Here is a 12,513-nt window from a genome sequence, read left to right as displayed (position 1 = left end):
CAAAACTTTAGAAAACAACCGCAAATTTTTTCCAGAGAAGAACATACGTTTTTAATTCAACAGAAAATATGTTGCATAGTAACTTCATTGAAAAAAAACCCCAAAATTATGAAACATGTTTGTGGTGTCTTGATTTTCCTATAGATGGGACGTGACCTGTCAGTTAAGGGTGCCCTGTCCTTTTTGGGGTGTGTTCCAGACTGATACGGTTAGTACATGTTTTTTGTGGAACAGAGAGCAAAAAAATATTGACTAGTATGTGACTAAGACTAACAGCCCATTTTCTCATTCTGCTAAAATAGAGTAATTTTGAAAATGTGGGAAGACCACATTACGTCAGAGAAACAACAAAACAAAACGAAGCCGGTTTACTTCCCATTCACACATAGGAAAGAATAAATTGGGCTAAAAAAGGACATAATTCCAGCAGAAATATTCTTTCCCACCAGTTTCACCTCTAATTGAGAGACTAAGGAATTTTGTGCAAGACTGCATAATCTTGAAAATTACTTCTGTGTCAAGAGCAGGCAATATCTTTTGCTATTAAATCCTTGATGGTCACATGGGATTTGAAATTTAAAAGAAAAACAAACACAAATACCAAATGGGCATCCAGGCTTCTTAGTGCCTGAAAATTTCAAAGCACCAGCTTTTCTATATTGCAAGGTATTGTGATTACATTGATATAGTGCTTACTACCCCTGACGAGGTGTTGAATTACTTTTTCGGCGAGTAGCATGCTACTCCTGAACCAACAACGGATTGTTAGTTAATTAGTATAGTGAAATATGAGATTAATTTGAGCTGTGGATATGTTAGTCTGTTGTTTGGATTGAAAAGTATAGTGGAGGGATAGAAAAGGATATGGTTTACATTTACATTGCGTTTGCTCTCCCTGATAAGGTGTTGAAGTGCTTTTTAGCGAGTAGCGCATTACTCCAGAGCCAGAAAAGGATGAGTGGTGAATTAGTCCAGGAAAATATTAAATTAATTTGAGTGGTGGAAATGTTAGTCTGTTATTTGGATTGAAAAGGATAGCGGAGGGATGGAGAAGGGAAGGGTTTGCATTTATATAGCGCTTGCTTCCCTGATGAGATGTTGTAGCACTTTTCGGCAAGTAGCAGGCTACTCTGGAACCTATTAAGGATTAGTGGTGAATTAGTGGAGGGAAATGTGAAATTAATTTCATTTGAGCGGTGGACATGTTAGTCTGTTATTTGTATTGTAAAAGGAATAGTGAAGGGATAGAAGGAGAAAGGTATAGCGCTGTGAAACACAACAGAGCCTGCCACACATGAGAGTGGAGCACCATCATATATTATTTGCACCATGATCTGCTGCAAGTCACTTACTGTGTTAGTCTGTCTTCATACATCATCCCTATGTGAGATACTGGTTTATCCTATACATGTATGTTTTTAGAAAAGACATACCAATGAACATGTACACACACACTAATAGACCCTGCCAAAATGTCACAAATTGCCACAAATAAGAAAAGCATAAATCTCTTGAGCTCACCCATTTTCTTTATAAAACACCAGCCAATTTTTGTGTGAGAATTCCCGGCACATTTTGTGAATATCCTACAAAAAATATAAATATTGAAAATAAATGCAAATTATTTTAAAGACTGTATATTGTCAGACATAGTCGCTTAGTGGAAAGCTCACTATGCTTCACGTCAAGAACATTTTAATACTAATAAACATAATACCATCAGTGCTTTCAAATAAGTGAAACATTGAAGTCTTTTTCCTGTGTCCATTAACACATGGAACCAGGATGGAACATCTTGGGGGAGATATGGTCTGGAAGATATGCTTGCGGGTTTTCTCAGCCTGTGTTGTCTTTTTCTTTCAATGTGTAATCACAAACAAACCATGTTTTAACACAGTGCTATGTGTACAGCAACTTACTATCATGAATCCCGCAATTCCTACTAGAAAACCACCTGACAAAAATCAGCCTTCGTGAACAATGAAAGCACAAATAGACTCCAGCAGTGAGTTATCTGTAAATACACTGAAGTAATGAACTGTTCCACTGAAAACAACTCAAAACGATGCCCGCGGGACGATCAATCCAAGAAAGACAAGACTCCACATCACAGCATTCAAAAGCTCTTTGGCATCATCACCCAGCCCAAGTATGCCTTCCTAGGGACATGGGCCCCATTGCCCAGCCTAATCATGAAACACTGTTACACATCTAATCAGGAAACAGAAAGCCATCTGCAGAGGGCAGAATTAACCTCAGAAGCATTTAAATCAACCCAGACAGCGAGAATTTCTTTAAATCATATTCCTATACTAAATCCTTTGCAAGAGTTGATCTTTGTGGAACTTGGCACCAATCGCCTGCAACAAACTCAACATGATAGCCTTAAGAAAATAACCCAAGACTCACTTTTGACCTCAAACCCAAATATTGAAACAAAGTTCCCATTCACTAAGACTTTGGTTGCTACAGTGAGGCACTCAATAAATGCATATGACTTACAATAACAGCCATCTGTTACTCCATCTGACAAAACAGCAAATCCTTAGAGACTTTACAATCAACTCTTACATGAACAAGCATTTGCAAACCCAACATGTTTGGCTTTCCTGTAGGACTTTAAGCAGGAGCTAGGTTGTGTCATTGTTCTATGTATTTCAAACTGTTTTGCAGAAAGTGACTATAGCCACTTCACCATTGGGCCTTTTGGTACAAAGGCAAAATCTGTGATTTCCCATGGCTCTCGTAGTATGGAGCAGCTGGTGACGTCCTTTGACTTACCGTTGTCTTTTGTGTAAGGATGAGATACGCTGTTACACTAAACGGATTCAAAAGAAGTCTGCACTGCCTGTATGTGCAATAGAGTTTCAACACTTTCATTGCTTACCAGGAGACCCAAATCCATGCTATTACAACGCATGTCTATCAACCAGTCTACTACGGAAAATGTCTTCTGAACATGTGGCATGAAGTGTATTTTCCATGTTACTTATTATTATTATTTTTTTGCAACCATACTATGTTACAGGGCATAGGAAAAGTTAATTTACAAAACATGTAACTCTAGGAATTATTAAGAGGTTCAACCAGTAATCACCACATAATTACCACAACTCTAGGTCCGTTGGGGATTAAATACTGCACTTCAAAGAGGGATGTTTGTTTCAATCACGCAGAGGCTTCGAATACTCCGTTGATCATCAGAGCAGACGTGTTACCCACATCTACATTATATTACTCAAAAAGTATGGAAAAAGACCTCTCCGTTAGTACAAAGAAGTGTCCTTTTCCAAATTATGGTGGAATTAGTCAAAAGAAATTGCTAGCATGGAGAAGTGGAAGACATAGTACAAATGTCCAATAAATGCTGGTACCTGGAGTTAAGTGTGAGTTTTAGGCAGATATGGCCGCTGTACAAATTGTGAACCCGAGCTCCCCCTTCACGAAACTGCACTTTACAACTACACGTTTCCGGATAGATGTATAACTCCCATCTTTACTGTCAAGACACATTTGTCAATCAAAAACAACAAACCAGATTCACAGTGAAATGGTGTCATACAGTAACACGTTACAATATTTTTGAAACTCAGCATGTCCTTAGCTTAACACATTGCTTTTACCAAAATGTTTGGTATTTCCATAATGTAGAGATATGAAGAAGGTAGAATTGTTTCACAGGGCTACCTCTGTCCTCTCCAGAATCTCCTCATCTTGGAGTATTCTCTGAATAACACTGGGGTTACTGACACTTTTGCATAGCTTTGGTGCAAGGAAGAAAGAAAAGTGCCTACATCTTGCCTGCATCCTACATAAGTAACAAGACTCGTAATGTGATGTGCATCCACCCCTCACTATCTCACATATATTAAGTATTTCTGCATGGCACCGTACTCGCCATTGGAAAGTCCTTTCATGTGGAAATATCTGCAAATGTATACACTTATCCATGAGACATACTGTTTTCTGCAGCTAAATAACTTAGTTTAATGGATGTTATTTCCTTGCAGATTCCTCACATCTCATAAAACGACACTAAAAATAAAACATGTTACTATATTGGATAGTATTTTCCTACATGTTCCAGACATACCTCCCAGCTGAGATGATTCAACATAGCTTAGCTGCTAAACTCTATCATATGAGCTCAAATATGTATGCCTGAAAAGATTTTTCACATTGCAGATCTCAGGAATGCTCTACCGTAAAACTGATACCTATACAATCCCGGCTGGAATGCGAAATATGATCTTCAGGCACTTCTCAATATCAATCTTGGGTGAAAGGGTGATTGAGGGATGAACGGGGTGCAGTGAAAGAATGGATAGGGGTTTCCTCCATATCTAAGACTGCATGACAGCCCACTTATCGGGGAGGCTAGTTCCTTGAGGTGCTGCTGACTTTGAGGGCGGCTGCTTGTTGGAGAAACATAATTTTATGAAGAGGCCCTGGGACAGACAGAAGAGATGGGGAGTTGTTTACAGCCATGTCCAAAGAAGAAACCAGAGCAGTTTTCCGTTAAAGATTTTTCACAGCCCAGGGGCAGGTCATATTCGGACTAGAAAGGCAGTGATACCTCCAAAGAGGGCAGTATGACTGGCATGTCTAAAGGAGAGAGGGCCCCCATGGCTTTTCTGGAGGCCCAACCTTAGAAGGCAGGTAAAACAGAGAGTAGGCTGCTCTCTTTTGAGGACTCTTAAATTGAAACACGTCTATGTTAGAAACAAAACTTGCTACCATAGAGAACGGTTTCAAGAAAAGGGAAAAAAGCGCTACGGAAATTTCATCCAGTCAAGAACACCATGATGACATTTCCGACTTATGTGGCAAAAGTGCTTGAAAAAGAGTGAAATCTGAGGCGCGTGCATGGGGCACTGGCAAGGGCCCGATTCCTGACGGGCCCAGCAGCACTTTTATTATTGGATGCGAAAATGGCATTCGACATGGTCGAATGGAAATATTTATTCGGAGTGCTGAAGCAGGTGGGTTTTGGCCCCAAATTCTGTGCTTGGGTGCGGCTTCTATATACCGCACCAGTGGCCTGTGTAACGGCTAATGGCCACTTATCGTAGGAAATACCGCTATCACGGGGTACAGGACAGGGGTGCCCCCTGTCCCCGCTACTCTTTGCATTAGTACTGGAACCTCTAGCAACGCTGATTAGAACCACCCCGTTACTTAAGGGCATCGATTGGAGAGAGGGATGGGAGGACCAACTGTAGCACTACGACGACCACATGTTGGTGTATCTCAAAGAGCCGGAGAGCGGCATACCGGAACTTCTTAATCTTTGCAATTCCCATGGGCGACTCTCGGGATACACGACTAATTGGACTAAATCAGTCATTTTCATCTTACAAGGGCCTCCCCCAACGCTCCGGGCGGACTGCCCGCTGTTGATAGCAGAAGACTCCTTTAAGTATTTAGGAATGCACATTACCAGAACTCAAGCAGACTTTTTTGTTAAAAACCTGGCACCTCCATTAGACAGACTGAAACGAGACATAGCGCACTGGACGTCACTGCCCCTTACACTGCTTGGGAGGGCAGCATTCTATAAAATGAAGGCACTCCCCAGATTACTCTACAGCCTAGAAAACACACCAGATATAGTCCCGCTCGGTTATTTTCAACAGGTGGCAGCACAAGTGACACGCCTTCTATGGGGCGCACGGCCAGCCCGTATTGCTCAAGTGAAACTCTATAAAAGCTGGTACGATGGGGGAATCGCACTTCCCGACCTCCGATTGCACAACTGGGCAGCACAACTTAAAATAATAAATCACTGGATCCACATACCCCAGACTGACCCAGCGTATAGGGCAGATAGGGAACAACTGGGAGCAAATAATATGCCGGCAGTACTGTATAACAAAGCTTCGATCTCACAGTTGACTGGCCCTACTAAACACACGGCCCAAATTTGGTACACAGCACAAGCAAACTTGGGTTGGAAAGGGGTGATAACCAAAATGACCCCACTATGGGACACCAAAAGATTAGAGCACCTACCAAGTAGTAAGGGTTTTATGCACTGGGATAGTATAGGACTCTCAACGGTAGGTGACTTGTGGGACAAGGGAACGGTGGTGCCCTTTGAGCAACTTCAACAACAGTACCAACTAGGTGCAAATGAGAAATTTAGATACATGCAAATACGTCACGCCACATTAAAAGTGATACCGCCAGAAACGGAGCTGACGGAGGTCTCCCCGTTGGAAGACCGGCTACTCACGGAGTTCATGGAGGAAAGGGCCACCTCATTCACGTATCGGAAATTACTAAATAACTTACCAGACCCCACTGCCGCACTTCGAGCCAAAAGGGCGACAGATGTGGGTGAATTCGATGATCAGGAATGGCAGTAAGCGATAGCGTCGCCTAAGGAGGTGGGAATCTCAAGTAGACTCAGGCTAGTGCAACTTAAAGTCCTTCACCGCATATATTACACGAGAACCACCTTACACAAAATACAGAGAGCAGCACACCCATTCTGCCTTAGGGGATGTGGGGAGGAGGGAACCTTTTAACACATTTTATGGGACTGTCCAGTTTTGGCAGGCTATTGGCGACAAGTACTGTGCACCATATCTCAAACTACAAAAGTGTCACTCTTACCGGACCCGAGAAAGTGTTTATTAAATGTATGGGAACCCAACGATCTGTCCCGTCACCTGCAGAATTGGGTCACGCTGGGATTCATGATTGCTAAACGGGATGTTGCACAGAAATGGGGGGCCGAAGAACCCCCAACATTGTCATCATGGTGCAGAAACATGGACTTGACGATGATCACTGAACGAACAGTATATGCTAACAAGGGCACCCCACGGAAGTGGAATAAAATTTGGACTATGTGGAACACCTACCGGGGAGACATTTGTGACCCACTGCCAGAGTCAGAGGGGGATAGTTCAGACGAGGAGGAGGAGGAAGGATGAAGATGTAGTGGGATTACAGGGAGGGTATATTAAAGGGGTGATACGCTATGCACACAATTGCCAAAGACAGATGTAAATGCTTACTGTGATTGTACTATGGTGGAAATTGTCTGATTTATGTCGTGATGTGTAATGTCACTTGCTTATTGTTTCAATAAAAACAGTTTAAAAAAATAAATGTGAAAAGTCTCTGGTGAATGCCAAACAGGCCACACATTTTAGGGTATTGGGTAAACCATCCCAGGAGTGTTGTAGCAACATTATGACCTAAATGGAGACATTTCTGAATACCCTTATGAAAGTGGATGTAGCAGGAGTTCGTTTTTTCTAAGAAGAGCAATTAGGCTAGAAGCCCATAGCTTGGGTTGTCGATTCGCAGAGGATTAGACAACATTGGTCACACTTTTAAGGATAACTTTCAGTGGAAATATTCTACAGAGTAGATACTGCAAAGGAGAATTATTATAGGGAAAAAAACATCCTGATATTCAAATGTGAATTGCGAACCAATAAAGCAGAGGAAGGATCTCCAATAGTTGCAAAAAAAATGTGGAGATTCGGCTGGGGATCCAAGCCTCGGTTTAGATCCCATGAAAACTGAAAGTTCAACTATTCGACAACAGTTTTGTTTACCCAGTCTCCAGGCTATACTGGTAGTTAAAGGCCCTCTCCCTCGTTATAGGCCCTCACCTGTGGCGCTGGCTTATAACTATGGATCAAGACATTTAACAACCGGTAGAGCCCTCAGTGGGCCATATCGAGCTATATTATTGCACCACTGTTCCATAAATATGCCCATTATCACACTTTGTCCACCACATGAAAGAGATGAACGAGAGAGAGGTTGTTGGCCACTGTTGCTTACCGACAATGCAGGGTCAATAACCATTGATGCAGTGTTGATCACCATGCATGCCGGAGTGCAGCTTACCTTTGCTTCTTTGCTGCCCCACCAAGAAGATTTCTTTGGAGTTTCCTGACCATCATCTGAGAGAAAGATGCGACGCAGAGCACCGCTGTTCGTATCAAGCAGCAAGATGACATTACTCTGTAAATTGAGAACATTACATGTTTCAGCTGTTAGCCTACAGGGCGATGCATTCAGAGAAATAATTTAGCAAAATTTACACAGAAACTAAAACAGATAATATGCTAGTGAAAGCATAATGACAAGTATTTGATTCTATCTCAGAACTCACCGCACGAGCTATGTTTTAAACTTCTCTTTGCTGTAGACAGAAGTAAAATAGTTAATCATGAAACAAGACCTGGAAAAGGCCAAAAGCTAAAATGGACAACATGTGATATCATTATACTAACGCAGTCCAGGTTTCAGATATTAACTTCTAGGGGGCTGCAGAATAACATCTTTTAATGGTGCTGATGGCAGAGACTGATTTCTATAAAATTGGTTCCTTCTTTAGAGGCACAAATAAGCTAAACTGCATGCAATAGAATGCACCTAAGTGAGCTACTAGTAACACTGGATTAAAACATTTATTTTTAAAATCTCTAAACGTGTGGATTAGATTATTTTTAATGTTTGTGATTGGCTATAACTTGTTCAGTATAATGGATGACTGAGTGCCATGTATATTGTAAGATCCTATATTGGTATAACACTAGGGGTGGGCGGAATTTGCGTAGTCGTGCTACGCAAAGCTACGCGAAACAGTAAAAAATCCCACGAGCACGTGCAGAGTTTCGCGAACACACGGAATTGCTTGTTTCGCCCGTTCGGGATGCTTATTTCCTGTTCGCGAACGCTGCCTGCTTGCTCGGGGGGAAATATCTCGCGGGCACGCATTTTGAAAGCACGAGCAAGCTAAAAATTCTGCGAAGCAGCGGAATTTTTGGCAATTCCGCGTTTTCCACGGAACGCGAAATTTCACGAGCGGAACGGAATTTACCGCCCAGGCCTAATAACAACATACAGAAATATTTTAATAGTGCTGAGTGCAGTGCAAGGAAGGTATGAAGAAACAAATCTCCCAGGGTGTGACAATGAACATGTATTTGACATCTTTGCCCACCTCTCTTGGTTTTATAGCTATATATACCTCACAGCCCTTTCTGGCAAGGATACCATGGACGCCCACAGAAATATGCATCTGACTTTTCTGCTAGGCGGATAACTGTGGCTATCGGAGTAAAACGCAATCCACAAGGTGAACAGCACTGGTGTGTTCAGCAGTAAACACTTCTGAAATGGCCCCCCCTTCAGCAGGAATACACTACCTTCGTCTCACTCTGGATAGATGTGCACAAATATCGAGAAAGTAATCAGGCTGAGTGGGGGCTACCAGACTTGGGTCATGGGCAAAGGCGCCTGTAGCCTGCCTCTGCCACACCTTCAAGTATTCCACCACACACAAGTAGTCTGTCTCTTGGGGCAATTGAGAGCACTGGTCAAGCATCACAACTTTCACTGGTTACCAAAGGGGAGTAGCAGTCCTGGGCAGAGACTGAGAAATAGGAGTAGGGAGAGTAAGAGAGAGGGAGATGGAGCACAAGGAGAGGGGGAGAGAATATGGGATAAATATGGATTAATTCAGATTTTCTAATGGGTATTCTTCACGTCATGAAAAAGAGTTATAGTTCAGCTTTGACTACATGGTGTTGTTTGCACATGAAAGACAAAGCAGCCAAAGCACCTCCCACTCTCAGCTGTATCTCACAGTTGGTGGAAGAAGGAAACGCTTATAGTCAGTAAATTATTTCACATACGCAATCTCAGTGGCCCACAGACTAGTTGTAGGAGTCACCGACAGATGATTTACAATAAGGTACAGGAACTGTTCAGAGTATGGCCACATACTGAGGAGTTTACCTTAAAGATGCTCTCAGATAAGCGGAGAATGCTTTTGCATCTAATCCTTTTTAAAAAGTGTTCAGATCTTAGGCTCGAAGACTTCGGGACTGATTTAGATGTTGGCGGACGGGTTGCTCTATCACAACGGTGACGGATATTCCGGCCACCAAAATATAAATCCCTTAGGCTATAATGGGATTTATATTCCTTCGGACGGGATATCCGTCACGCTTATGATGGAGTAACTCGTCCGTCAACATCTAGATCAGGCCCTTAGGTGCTAGGACATTCACTCCAGGATTTATGATTTATAATTCTAAAAGAACTACAACAAATACCACAATTGTGTTTCGTCTCATCCTCTGTGGGTAACCCAGGTTGTCAGTTATTCAATATCTTGGGTGTAAGTTTGTAACCCCTAAGGCTAGTGCATCGCATCATGAGTTTTCTGAACCATGGGTGGTTTCATTAGCGAACTTTTTCACAACTAAAATTAAGCGGATTCAAGATTCCTTCTCCTCCCTGAGCCCTTGTGCTGTCACCATCCAGAGGGACCAGCTGATTTTGACAGCTGAAACTGGTCCTTCTCTATCGGAGTTTCCAGCTATCTCTGACTCTATCTCTCAGGACCTCCTTTCTAAACTTAAGTCAGGTTCTCCATTGGACCCCTGCCCTGCTACTTTTTTGGCCAGGGCTGCGGAGGTTTTGAACCCACTCATTAATCCGATTCTTAATTTGTCACTGACGAGTGGTGTTGTCCCTGTGATCTGGAAACAAGCCATGGTTGTTCCACTCCTTAAAAAGCCCGGTCTTGACCCTGAGAGTCATGCCAATTATAGGCCAATTTCCCTTCTGCCTGCTCTTGCAAAGATAGTGGAAAAGCATGTTCACTCTGTGCTCTCAACTTTTCTCGAAACTCATGGCTTGCTGCACTCCACCCAGTCGGGCTTTCGATCCAATCTAAGCACCGAGACGGCACTTCTGGAGGTTAATGAAGCCATTAAGGAAGTATTGGATTCAGGTGGAAGAGCCATGCTGGTAATGTTTGATCTGTCGGCGGCTTTCGACACCGTCCCTCATGAGGCTCTCCTCAGCAGACTTCCTGAGATCGGTCTGAGAGGGACGGTGTTGAGCTGGTTTAGATCCTATTTAGCTGGTCGCCGGCAGATGGTCTGGGCCCCCCCTTACTCTGCCGAAGTGCCGCCTTTGGAGGTCGGAGTCCCACAGGGGTCGGTCCTCAGCCCGACTCTGTTTAATATCTTCATGACCCCTCTGGCGGTGCTGGCAGAGTCCTTTGGGGCTCAGATCATGTCATACGCCGATGACACCCAGCTCCTTTTCACTTGTCGAAAGGGGGTGGAGTTCAACGGAAAGAGCATCCGCGGGTGCCTTGGGGCTGTTTTCGACTGGTTTCAGCAGAACAGCCTCAAGTGCAACCCTGATAAATCAGAGGTGCTTTTCTTCGGGTGTCAGGCTGACCCCAGTTGGCAGGATTGGTGGCCTGTAAACATGTTCCCTCCCTCGTCCTCTTCTCTGGTGGCTAAGAATCTTGGGGTCAAAATTGACAACAGCCTATCTCTTAAGTCCCAGATTCTGGGCCTGACGGGCACCTGCTATGGTCTCCTTAAAATGTTGCGCAAGTTTCTTCCCTTGCTCCCTCTGGTGCATAGGAAGACGACGGTCCAGGCTCCTATCTGCTCCAGGCTGGATTACTCAAATGTTTTATACTTGCGTCTTCCGGACTATCTACTACAAAAGCTCCAGGTGGTCCAAAACTCGGCGGCACGGCCGATTTTTGGCCTGCCTCGCTGTGCGAGAGCCTCGGACCTGCTACTTTCCCTACACTGGCTCCCTGTTAGGAAGCGGATTGTTTTTAAAGCACTTACGCTGGCGCATAAGGCACTCCACGCGGTGGGAGCTGAATATATCCAGAAACGCCTTGCTTTCTACAAACCCACAAGATCCCTTAGATCGGAATCTCTTGGTTTGGCTATTGTCCCTGCTGTTAGGAAAGCAAGGGTAGGGGGACGCTCTTTCAAACATCTGGCTCCTCAGCAATGGAACACTCTCCCCCTGTCGCTCCGCTGTACCTCGAACCTGCTGGCCTTTAGGAAAGGTCTGAAAACGTGGCTCTATGGACAGTGATCAGTCTTTTTTTCCTTTTGCCTTCTCTCTTGCTTCCTTTTGTAGTTTTGCTGTGGGTCAGAAAGCGCAGGGACACTCCTCGGAGTAGCCGAGCGCTATATAAGACACCCATAACATTAACATTAACATTGATCAGTAACGTGCTTCTTGAGGCAGAGGTCGAAACACCACTTGCTGATCTTCTGGAAACAATCCGCTCCCTTGTTTTCTCTCAATGGGTCATGTTGGTCGTGGAACAAGCAGGTTTTCACACTTGCAGGTCGAGTCCATATTCCACGAAAGGGGGTCAAATGTTCAGCTGGCAGGTTAGAAAACATCCTCGTGGTGGGAGGCAGGTCAGGAGAGTCTGCTGGTCATTTCTATTTTAGAACTATTAATTGTATTGCTTGATCGGTGGTGAGTAAGCCTTTAAAACGCACAGCACTCGCCTCTGGTACTGATACAGAAAGCAGACTCTCCTAGCTAGAATACAGCAAGATTGCATGTCAAACACAGAGCCAGCACCAGAGTGTTAGTGGTAGGAGACAGAATGGCAGGGTTGTGAGTTCTAGCAGAGTATGCATGGCATACTGGAAGGCCCAAGATCATTTTTAAAGTCCAGGAAACATGTCTGGG

General features: G+C 43.7%; 1 protein-coding gene across 1 annotated transcript in view; it reads right to left on the bottom strand.

Annotated features, from left to right (window-relative positions):
- Window positions 1–12,513, bottom strand: part of VWA8 (von Willebrand factor A domain containing 8) — a 1,363,176-nt gene that overhangs the window by 472,748 nt on the left and 877,915 nt on the right. The window contains exons 30-31 of the mRNA XM_086935029.1: window positions 7,873–7,989; window positions 1,522–1,586 (exon numbers count right to left, since the gene is read on the bottom strand). Coding sequence (XP_086791155.1) covers window positions 1,522–1,586; window positions 7,873–7,989 — 182 coding nt within the window. The remainder of the gene's footprint in view (window positions 1–1,521; window positions 1,587–7,872; window positions 7,990–12,513) is intronic.

Source organism: Lissotriton vulgaris, chromosome 8 (assembly GCF_964263255.1).
Source record: "Lissotriton vulgaris chromosome 8, aLisVul1.2, whole genome shotgun sequence".
NCBI lineage: Eukaryota > Metazoa > Chordata > Amphibia > Caudata > Salamandridae > Lissotriton > Lissotriton vulgaris.
This window is presented reverse-complemented; position numbering and strand designations above follow the sequence as displayed.